This window comes from Hippoglossus stenolepis, chromosome 15 (genome assembly GCF_022539355.2).
Source record: "Hippoglossus stenolepis isolate QCI-W04-F060 chromosome 15, HSTE1.2, whole genome shotgun sequence".
Lineage (NCBI taxonomy): Eukaryota > Metazoa > Chordata > Actinopteri > Pleuronectiformes > Pleuronectidae > Hippoglossus > Hippoglossus stenolepis.
Genome location: NC_061497.1, coordinates 22,689,117 through 22,700,982, shown reverse-complemented (window position 1 = coordinate 22,700,982; position 11,866 = coordinate 22,689,117). Strand labels below are relative to the sequence as shown.

At 42.5% G+C, this 11,866-nt stretch overlaps 1 protein-coding gene across 1 annotated transcript; it reads left to right on the top strand.

The window, feature by feature from the left end:
- Positions 1 to 270: 270 nt before the first annotated feature.
- Positions 271 to 10,789, top strand: pof1b (POF1B actin binding protein). The gene is made up of 11 exons (XM_035179110.2): positions 271 to 494; positions 1,276 to 1,309; positions 1,511 to 1,591; positions 2,105 to 2,197; positions 3,397 to 3,510; positions 3,840 to 3,992; positions 4,163 to 4,282; positions 5,499 to 5,630; positions 6,242 to 6,312; positions 6,768 to 6,882; positions 7,684 to 10,789. The coding sequence occupies exons 1-11, from the start codon at positions 394 to 396 to the stop codon at positions 7,687 to 7,689; spliced, it is 1,020 nt and encodes a 339-aa protein (XP_035035001.1). The 5' UTR covers positions 271 to 393; the 3' UTR covers positions 7,690 to 10,789.
- Positions 10,790 to 11,866: the final 1,077 nt, after the last annotated feature.

The following is an 11,866-nucleotide window of genomic DNA, read 5'->3' as shown; positions in this document are numbered from 1 at the left end:
ATTACAAGTTGTCCTTGAGTGCAATTTGACATTTCTGTTCTGCAGTCGGATTAATCTGCACATACAGCTGCAGTTTCATGTCAGTGTGAGTTCAGATTAAAGACGACTGGATGTTTCGGATGATGATCGTTAACATGTAGGTGTTAATGCACTTGAACATGAGTAAAAATCTGTTTTCTGCCCTTTTTCTTCCAGGAGGAAGAGGAGGAGGAGGAGGAGGAGGAGGAGGAGGTGGTGGAGGAGGAGGTGGAGGAGGAGGAGGAAGAAGAGGAGGTGGAGGTGGAGGAGACGGAGATCATCAACGTCATACAGCAGAAGCCGCCGCCGGCGATAGAGAGGATCACCAGGACGGAGGTGAGGAGCGAGCTGAGGGAGGTGCCCCAGCCGACGAAGATGGACACGCGCTACTTTGGCGAGCTGCTGGCCGACGTCTACAGGAAGAACTGCGACATCCACTCCTGCATCTCGGAGCACGTGTCGAAGATCCGTGGGCAGTGAGTGTTGAAACCTTACAGAAACCTTAAAGAAACCAGATGCTACAACTATGATTCAAGTACTAACTTCATATATTCATGGGAAAATCTGTGCTCAATGAATTCATCCTCTTCACAGGTGCAGGTGTTAGTTTTGTTCTTCTTTGAGCAGGATACATTTTCCAAAAATGAGATAAAACACATTTCAAACTTCTCTCAGGTTAATGTTATTGTGAATTTCACGATAACGACATCGTCACCATCTCTATGAAAGGACTGTGTCGTCTTCAAGATTCTTTATCACCTCCATCTTCATCGATGTTTGGAGTAGATCCAGATTAACAGTTTTTATTTTTTACTTGTGGTGGGATAAGGAATAAAGCTCAGTATAGATCTGCTCTCAGAACAGCTGACAGACGTCAGTGTAACTCACCCTGGACTCGTGGTCACAGACATGTAGGTCAGGTGGTGTGAGGCAGCCAATGAGCTGTTTCTGTTTTGTCTCCCCCAGCTGATTTATGTAGTGTCATTTTAACGTGTGTGTGTGTGTGTGTGTGTGTGTGTGACTGAGTGTTTACCCTCACCATAAAAACGTAATCCTCCTCCCACCTTTCACCTCTCTGTCAGCGACTAAACACATGAGGCTTTAAATCACTCAGCAAACACACACACACACACACACACACACACACACACACACACACACACACACACACACACACACACACACACACACACACACACTCTCTGCAGTCATGCCCACGTCCTCATTGTCTGTGTTTCCTGTGTGTGTGTGTTACAGGAAACATCAGCTGGATCCCAGCAACGACTACAAGGTGAGAGACAAACACACGTCTGATCATCTGCTTTAGTCGTTTGATTCGTCACTTTCATATTTCTCTAATGGGTGATGTTATTTACGTGTGTGTGTGTGTGTGTGTGTGTGTGTGTGTGTGTGTGTGTGTGTGTGTGTGTGTGTGTGTGTGTGTGTGTGTGTGTGTGTGTGTGTGTGTGTGTGTGTGTGTGTGTGTGTTCAGGTGGAGAAGGAGGAGGTGGAGGCCTTGATTCCCAAAGGAGCCACTGAACTGACCAAGCAGCAGATCCGTTACCTGCTGCAGGTGAGAGACAGATTTAAATCTCTAACACATTCTGAGATACTGTATTCATACATATTTATGTATATATATTTATATTTATATTAATCTGATTTCAAACTGCTGTAGATTTGCACTTTAACAATTTAGTTGAGGCGATTATCTCAAAATCCAACTGACAAACTGAAGTGTTTTTACTTCACATCCTCCACTGACAGAATCACCAACACAAGCTTGGACTGGTATTAAACTATTAATACAATGGGTGTTTTTTAAAGCTATTATTGAGCTGCTTTGTATTTCAATTGTGTTTTGTGTCATTATAAACACATTATCACAGTACAACTTCTATGTGCATCTAAATATGGAGGTGGAGTTAAATAATGTTACTATAAAAACCTAAAGCTTCATATTTATCACAGATGGGGTTACTTCATTACTTTGTGTGTCCTCTGTGTGTGTGTGTGTGTGTGTGTGTGTGTGTGTGTGTGTGTGTGTGTGTGTGTGTGTGTGTGTGTGTGTGTGTGTGTCTCTCAGACTCGTCTCACTGCAGATAAGAGCATGCGTCTGCTGCTCTCCACCTTCAGCAGTCTGAGGGAGGAGCTCCTCCACATGTCCGAGGACTTGCGGGTAAGATCCGCCGCCGCCACCCGACACGAGAAAACAGAAGCCGACCTCACGTGAGGACGAATCGGATTTAAACACGTTAACGTCCAGTTCAGAGCTGAGACGTGTGATTGACAGGAAAACACCATCATAACACTCATGAGGGTTCAGCTGAACAAGTGTTGGGGCCGATTCTTAAACAAGAAGCCGGCGCCTCCGGTTTGACGACAGCAGAAAATAAACCGACACGCCAGCAGCATCCAATCAGATCGTCCGTTACATGTTGACAGAAATCATTACAAGAAGAAAGACACGACCAAACTCCTCAAATTACCACAAGGATTAAAAAGGATAAGTTGTTTAGAATAGTTCAACAAAACTTCTTATTGGTTTTGCTTTTTACTTATTATATAGTTGGTTTGAAGATATACATCATCACTCTTGTAAAAGTGATAAAACCACAAAACATACTTTTGTAATACAAGTATGTATAAGTATACTCTATTAGTAAAAGTCCTTCATTCAAAATTTTAAGAAGTAAAACCAAAAGTACTTTTATCAGAGCAGCAGGAGGCAGGACATGAGATATTTGTGTTCTTCCACGTGATAGAAACCTCATCAACACGTCCACTCGCTCACTGGGAAGCTTCCAGATGTTTTCCTGCTGAAGTCTAACATGGACTCACTCTGACATTTTACTCGGGGGCTGCAGGAACATCTGTCTTCCCACCCACTCCAGTAACTTTCAGGAAAATCTCCAGATTCCAGTGCATGTCTGAAAACTGTCAGAGTGACTTTCATTCTTATTCTGAAGGATCGATGTTACATTTTCCTGCACTTGAAACACTTTGAACAGCGACAGTGTTTATTTGATCAGATAAAAAACAAGTTCTTCTGTGAAAAGGAACAAATGATGCGTGAGGACGTTCAGGTTACATTGATACAAACGTGTGCGGACAGATCCAGATGTTTGCAGCTGTCCCCGCAGCCTGCAGGGATCGCAATACGAGCTTTTCAGTCACATGAGTCAATAAAATGTTTTGAATTACAGCAGAGATGTGCAGGCATCAGGCCAGATGTAATAACTGCTTCTGTTAATGTGAGGGAGTCGCTCCGATCGTGCGATTACATTCATGAAGGGACACAATCAGCCGATCAGATAAAATGAAACAAATAGAGATTCGGCTCATATAACACAAACATCTGCCTGTGTTGTGTTGCAGCGTCTGGAGATGGAGAAGGAATCACTGGAGCGAGATCTGAGCTTCAAAGCAGACCAGGCTAAGCAGTATGATCTCCTCCTGGAGGCCGTCCGAGAGAACAACAGGCAGCTGCAGGTACAAACACACACACCTGTCTATACTCTGAGTGTGTGTGTGTGGAATGTGGGTGTAGCTACACTATTCATGAAGTACACTGACAAGTAGAAAGAAAGAAAGAGAAAGAAAAGTATTTGGGTCAAAGTAAAGTTTCAGTGACTCTAAGATTGTTGTTAAAGATCCTGATGCTTTAGTCTAAATATCAGAATCTGCTTATTAAAGGATAAATTCAGGTTTATAACGACTAACAGCTGATTCATCACTTATTTTAACATTGATCTCACACGGGTTGTGAACTGCTATTTGAAGTGAGCGCTCTGACTTCCTGTGTGCGCCCCGCCCCCCAGCTGTCCCTGAAGGAAACCAGCGCCTCCCAGCGCTCCCTGGAGAGTCAGCTGTCGAGCAGCAGAAACACCGACTCGAGCCGCGAGTTCAAGGTCAAGGAGCTGGAGGGGAGGATGAGGGCGATGGAGCAAGAGAACGAGATGCTCCGAACGAAGGTAAAACTCACATAGGTGCTGGACAATGTGCAGAAGAAAAACAGTTGGTTGCTTAGTTACAGTGAGTGTTAGTCGAGACTGATAAGAAGTGTGGATGTAGCCAAAGCAACGTCGGCTTTGCACAAAAGACATTTAATGATTTTCTATCTTCTTTTCTTCCCGTCCTCCAGCTGGCGGGTCAGGGCAGCAGCACCACCCTGCACATCAAGACGGAGGAGCTGTCCCGTCAGTACAAAGAACAGCTGAGCACCATGAGACAAGAGAAGGACACAGAGATAACGAGGCTCAGGGTGAGAATCCATCCATCCATCCATCCTTCTATCCATCCATCCATCCATTCATCCATCCATTCATCCTTCTATCCATTCATCCATCCATCCATTCATCCTTCTATCCATTCATCCATCCATCCATTCATCTATCTATTCATCTATCTATTCATCCATCCATCCATTCATCCATCCATCTATCCACCCATTAATCCATCCATCCATCCATCCATTCATCCATCCATCCATCCATCCTTCTATCCATCCATCCATCCATTCATCCATCCATTCATCCTTCTATCCATTCATCCATCCATCCATTCATCCTTCTATCCATTCATCCATCCATCCATTCATCTATCTATTCATCCATCCATCCATTCATCCACCATCCATCCATCCATCCATCCATCCATCCATCCATCCATCCATCCATCCATCCATCCATCCTTCTATCCATCCATCCATCCATCCATCCATCCATTCATCCATCCATCCATCCATCCATCCATCCTTCTATCCATCCATCCATCCATTCATCCATCCATTCATCCTTCTATCCATTCATCCATCCATCCATTCATCCTTCTATCCATTCATCCATCCATCCATTCATCCTTCTATCCATTCATCCATCCATCCATTCATCTATCCATCCATCCATCCATCCATCCATCCATCCACTCCATCCATCCATCCTTCTATCCATCCATCCATTCATCCATCCATCCATTCATCCATCCATCCATCCATCCATCCATCATCCATCCATCCATTCATCCATCCATCCATTCATCCTTCTATCCATTCATCCATCCATCCATTCATCCTTCTATCCATTCATCCATCCATCCATTCATCTATCTATTCATCCATCCATCCATTCATCCATCCATCCATCCATCCATCCATCCATTAATCCACCCAACCATGAAATCTTTGTAAACTTCTCTAGCGTCGTCAACGGACCAAACTTTTAATATGCAGTTTTTGGCCAAATACCCGCTTCAGTAACTTAATTCCCATCGATCTCAGCTGTACTTTAATATCTTCAGTACTTACTAGCAAACGTTAGCATGCTAACAATTAGTAAACCAACTTGATGGATGGGATGATGGATACACATCAGCACACCAACGTTAGCATGTAGCTTCGTTTTGGCAGGAGAACACGATTTCAGCTGAAAAGACAAAATATTTTTCACCTACATCTCGTCTCGTCTCTGTTCTGCCTCCAGACCCAGATCACACGGATCCAGACGGAGGTGACCAGCGAGAAGTCGTCGTCGGACAAGAGCCTCCACCTGAAGATCTCGGAGCTGCTCGTCATGTTGGAGCAGCGGCAGACCACCATCACCCGGCAGGAGGAGGTCTGAACACGACACGCTCACACACATTTAGGTTTTTAAAATGTGATCATGAAGGAAACCGTGAAGAACCTGTTCCACGGTCTTAATGTTCCAGCTCCGTAGATACAAACTGCACATTTTACACAAACACTGGTTTCCATTCAATCACTTCAGTCCTGCAGTAACTCAGAGACACTGCTCGTCCACCTCTTCTGAGAGGTTTCACCTTTCAGGTCCGACAGCATTCTGACTGCGTCGACTCGAAACAGGTCGTCAGTTCATTCAAACCTCAGGAATGTTCTGGTCACAGCAGCTGCTGGAGTCACACACACACACACAGACACACACACACACACACACACACACACACACACACACACACACACACACACACGTTCTGTGGTCTCTCACACAAACGGCAGCTCGGAGACAACGACTTTACATTTAAAGCGATTTTTAAAAAACAAGCGAGGCTCCTAAAAACTGGAAAGAGAAGCTGACAGGAAAGATTCAGTCCCAAATTGTGAATCAAACAAAATAAATTCATAATAGTTTTTCAGTGAACCTTTAACACGTAGAAGCTACTGGACAAACTTCAGATGTTTTGACCTTTGACCTCTTGCGTCCCTCAGGAGATCAAGAAGCTGATTAAGGAAAGAAACGACACCTCCAAGAACGTCACCAAGACCATCATCACCAAGAGGTACGTCACCACGGCAACTGTCAGTCGTCCCACCAGGTTTCATCTCCTACACATCATCAATCTATTGAAAACAATATTCAACAGATATTTTAATAATTATTTATTAGTTTCAGTAATTAAATGTTTTAATTGCAGCTGAATTTCTTTGTCTTTTACAGTAATTCATTTTGATTAATTGAGACAATAATTTGCAGGTTAATCAGTTATTTAAAAAAATACTTGCAGCCTCATCACATTTAACATTTAGGTTTAACCAATTTGAATTTTTGAAAACTAAAACTAGCAACAACACAACATACACAATATATTATAAAACATTGTGTGTGTGTGTGTGTGTGTGTGTGTGTGTGTGTGTGTGTGTGTGTGTGTGTGTGTGTGTGTGTGTGTGTGTGTGTGTGTGTGTGTGTGTGTGTGTGTGTGTGGTGTGTTGTGTGTGTGTGTGTGTGTGTGTGTAGATACAGGAACCAGTACCCCATCCTCGGTCTGCTCGGCGACGACTACAACATGACTTCACCCATCAAGGAGGACAAGACCATCGTCATCGAGAGAACTGGAGAGATTATCAAACAGGTAAACCCAGGAGGAGGAGGAGGAGGAGGAGGACAGGAGGAAGAGGAGGTGGAGGAGGAGGAGGAGGAGTATTGATTATGGATTAGTTTGAACAGGAGATGATCAAATAGGAAATAACACAGAGTTAATGAATAGTTATAAAATAATTCTTGATCTCGACTGAGACCACAAAGGTTTAAAACCTTGATAAATGATAATATTAATGTATCTGAACTTTTTTACAGTTTCTTTACATGTCGAACATTAATTAAATTTAAACTTTACACTTTGAAGAGTGGAAGGTTCTGTGTAAAATGAATAATAAAAGAACTGCAGCCTTAGCATCTTCTTTAAGATCAGCCCAGTGGTTTTCTGAATGAGGGTTTAAACCCATTTAAAAACAATTCATCCAAAGTGTATTTTCACAAGAGATTTGAAGAATTTTATCAAATGCATTTCAATCTTTCAGCTTTAGGACCAAATTATGTCTTTACACGAGGCTCTAGGTCAAATTTAGGGTAAGTGCCTGTAAAGGACAAATTTAAGAAGATGTAAAACTTGCCCTTAGACCCCAGAGGGTTCAAACTGGTGATTCAGACATTGAAGGTAAATTCAGTAACTTTAACTTTTAACTGCTAAAATCATAAAAACACGTTTGTTTGTTGTCAGGTGGAAACTGTCTTTGTCTCATGTCCACACACAACTTCTTCTTCTTCTGTTTTTGAACCTGAATGAAAACATAACAGCTGTACCTGTGTTTTGTTTATTTCGGAACAGGAAATCATAATAACACCTTAAAGACACACTGCTTCTCTCCGACAGGAATGATTGAACGACAAGAAGACGCCCCCTCCCTCCCTCCCTCTGCATGCTTGCCCCCCCCTCGTCTCCTCTCCCTCATCCTCAGGGCTCCCCGGGTTGGTGGTGGTTCAAATCCCCGTCTCCCCTCCTTTTAAATATGGGATCATTGATTCAGATTCTTTGTCGTTTGGGCTTTTAAAAAATATAATATATATAAAAAGGGGAAAAAATAAAGTAAAACATAAAGATCAAATCTTTTCAGACTCTTCTGCAGCCAGTTGGTTGTGTGATGGATTAAAGAGGCTGTGATGTGGGAGTCATGACAACTGGGAACTGGACGAGATTTCATCTTTTTAATAAAAACAATTTAAATAACAGTTAATCTAATTTGAGAAATAAAAGTTTTAAGGTCAAGAACATCTCAACAAATGTCTCAAACTGGCTTTTGATTGGCTCCTAAAATATAAGTATGATAATTTCTTTCATATTTAATCTCTCAGTGTAAAACACGTTGTGCTGTTTTACAGGTGAATACATCACAGCTCTGTGGTCGGGTCGGGAACTGAGACATGTTTCTTATAATTGAATCACTGAACAGTTGATTCTGTGATATATTGAAAGACAATCATCTGTGAAACGTTTCTAAAAAAAGCTGATATTTCTTGTTTTAATTATTTCCTACATTAACAACTGAGATTCAAAGTTAACACAAAGTGTCAGAGAGAAAAAGTCGCAGATGATTGTGTTGTGATATATTGTTGTGTGAATTATTTGTCTCTTCCCTTCTCGGCAGTCGAGTTAATAATTCACAGTCCGGCTGCGTTTGGTTCCACAGCGATGTTCGACTCCTCTCGTCCAAAATACTCAAAGCAAAGAACGACGCAGCAGATGATCCTGTGAAATCCTGCACATTCAATAGTTTAAGTCTTGTAGGTAAATATTTGTGAGGGAAACGTCTCCAGGAAGATCTTGTAAAGGAAAAGTTGGATATGAATTCATATTTAAAAGTTGCACTTTGACAACGATAACATGATCCAACATGAGCTTCTCTCTGAAGTGCAGCGATATTTCAGATTTCACAGTTTGACAGATGACATCACGTATTTTACAATCACTGGTTTTAAAACGCTGCTCAAATAGTTTTTCCTTCCGTCCTTCATTAAATATATCAAACGATTAACAGACTGAATTTTGGTAATAATACAAAACCTTCAGGTTTCTTAGTGTCTTATTTTGACCAATATGAACGTAATCTACAAAATCTGTCAAATTTCAAACACAAACAAAAGTGCAAGAACTTAGTCGCCTAAAAACAGGAAGTAAGGAGTAAACAACGAGTCAACAAACTAAAGATCAAAGCATCCGACCTCAACTCCAGCTACTTGATAACTTTCGATATTACCCTGCTACTGACACAATCTCACCACTAGGGGGCTCAGTGACGTGAGGACGAAATACTTCTGTGGAACCAAATGTTACCGAACGTGTCGCGTCTCAACTCCCAGTTGTCGCTACCGCACGTCGAGCCGAGTCTGGTACTGATACAGGTACTGGTACTGGTACTGGTACTGGTACTGGTACCATGTAGCATGAAATCCTCCCCAGAGCCACCACAGCCACGTTAGCCCCGGGGACGAGGAAGTGGACGTGTCACTATGATCTCGACTCTGCATGTAAATATTTATATAGTAGAAGTATATATTGAGAAGGGCTCGCTCAGTGAATGTTCTCCTCAGAAGAGCAGCCCTCCTGCTGTGTGGTCTGAGGTACAGTTGAAAAATTTTCCGATCGGGTTGTTTCCTCTGCTTTTGTTTTGTGCTAAATGGTTTATAATGTTGATTTATGTCATTTTGTTGTTGTTTAATTCTTTTACTCTGTGGTTTGTATGTGTTGATGGACTCAGAGGTGCATGCGAGCATGTACTTCTGGTATGTTTGTACATGACGGTGGGATCTGGCTCGGGGGCTGCGTCATGTCTCACATCCATGAGAGGACGCTCTGGACTCACATGGGTGTCGTGCATCGCAGTGGGCGGGTTGGGGGGGCGGGGTTACGAGTTGGGGTGGATGGCTGGAACTGGAACTGGAGCATGATTTAATGGGGGATTATGATGGTGGAAGAAAATGTTATAGCACAATATTATGTTCAGCTGTATAGTGAGTCTCTCTCTTCCTGAGTCGTCCTGTCTCTGTTCACATAAGGAAGCATGTTGAAGGCTTTGTGTCCACCAGGGGGCGCTCCTCTCAGGTGCTGCAGCAGCTGAAGTTTACACTAAACCTTACACTGAGGCCTTAATGTTGCTCCACGGAGCTTAAAATAACTCTTTGACTTTTTTTAACACATTCCTGACAGTTAAGTTTTCACCCACTTGTCTCCTGAACCGGTTTCATCCTCATTATTTACACAATGAAGTAGTTAATATGTTGTAATAGATTAATACTATATGTACATTATATTTTTTACCAGCAGTAGATGTAAATATTTGTAACTGGTTCGGACGACAACAGTGAAATCGTGGTGAAACCAAACACACACACACACACACACACACACACACACACACACACACACACACACACACACACACACACACACACACACACACACACACACACACCATAGCCTGTAAATAAAGATGGACAACACGTCTCCCCTCCGTCCCACTGTTAAGAAATTAAGCCAAAACATCTGGGATACAGGTGACGCCATTTTTATCTCTTATGAAGTCATAAGTCAGCCTCAGCTGTCAATCAATCAATCAGGACGTTTCACACTGTTTTTACATCATCAAATAACCAATTCAAACCAAACCCATCTTAAAAAAAAGTTATTTAACAATTACTTTAGACCATTTGCTGACATGGTTTATGACCTATACTGCAACCAGCCACTAGGGGGCGATCCAGATGTTTTGTTGTCCATCTTTACTTCACAAACACAAACATCTGTTCTCGCTCTGTATCCTCTTTATTAAAAATCATTGTTATCGTCTCTCCTGCACCTCAACATGCACCGACTGTGTGAACTGTGTCTTTAGTTTTGCCGTTTTAAAGCGTCAGATTAGGGAAGAAAAAAATAAAATAAAATTGTAAACAAACCCTGTTTCAATAAAATCTACTGGAAACTTCGTGTACGTTGTTATCACAGCTACTTTTCTGCAAATCTTACCAATCACTTGAGTTTCCTGTGAGTTGTCAACAATCAAAGTCGACCACACAAAGTGTTGAGTCACACACATGTGCGTCACTTTTTCCTGATTGTGAAGATGGTAAATGGACTTTATCTATTTAGAGCTTTTCTAGTCTAATCAAACACTCGAAGCTCTTTTACAGATCAGGTGTCAGGGTTCTAATCCCCACCCCCCCACCCCCTCTGGTGAGTGGACGACCTGCAACTGTCCCCGATGTTCTGCTCCGAATCCAGGGGTTAATTTTCATACATGTCCTCAGTTCCAGGGTAAAGGTGTAGGTGTAGACGTGTCCAGCAGAGGGAGCCAGTTGCCTCCGTCTCGCTCCCTGCTCAGGGTCAATGAGTGGAGCTGATGGAGCAGAGACACAGAATGAGGTCATCTCAGCTCTGTAGGGCTTGGCTCACTGGGCTGCTCATTAACCATGTTCACTTCAGTCACTGCTCTCTGCACACATGGTCACACAGAAAGTACAGAGCATCACAGAAAGTACAGAGCATCACAAAGCATCACAGGAAGTACTGAGTACCACAGAGCATCACAGAAAGTACAGAGCATCACAAAGCATCACAGGAAGTACTGAGCATCACAGAAAGTACAGAGCATCACAAAGCATCACAGGAAGTACTGAGTACCACAGAGCATCACAGAAAGCACAGAGCATCACATGAAGTACAGAGCATCACAAAGTATCACAGGAAGTACTGAGCATCACATGAAGTACAGAGTACCACAGAGAATAACAGAAAGTACAGAGCATCACAAAGCATCACACAAAGTACAGAGCATCACACGAAGTACAGAGCATCACAAAGTATCACAGAAAGTACAGAGTACCACAGAAAGTACAGAGTATCACAGAGCATCACACAAAGTACAGAGTACCACAGAGTATCACAGAGAGTACAGAACATCACAGAATGTACAGAGCAAGACAGAAGGTACAGAGTACCACAGAGCATCACAGGAAGTAGAGAGTACCACAGAGCATCACAGGAAGTAGAGAGTAACACAGAG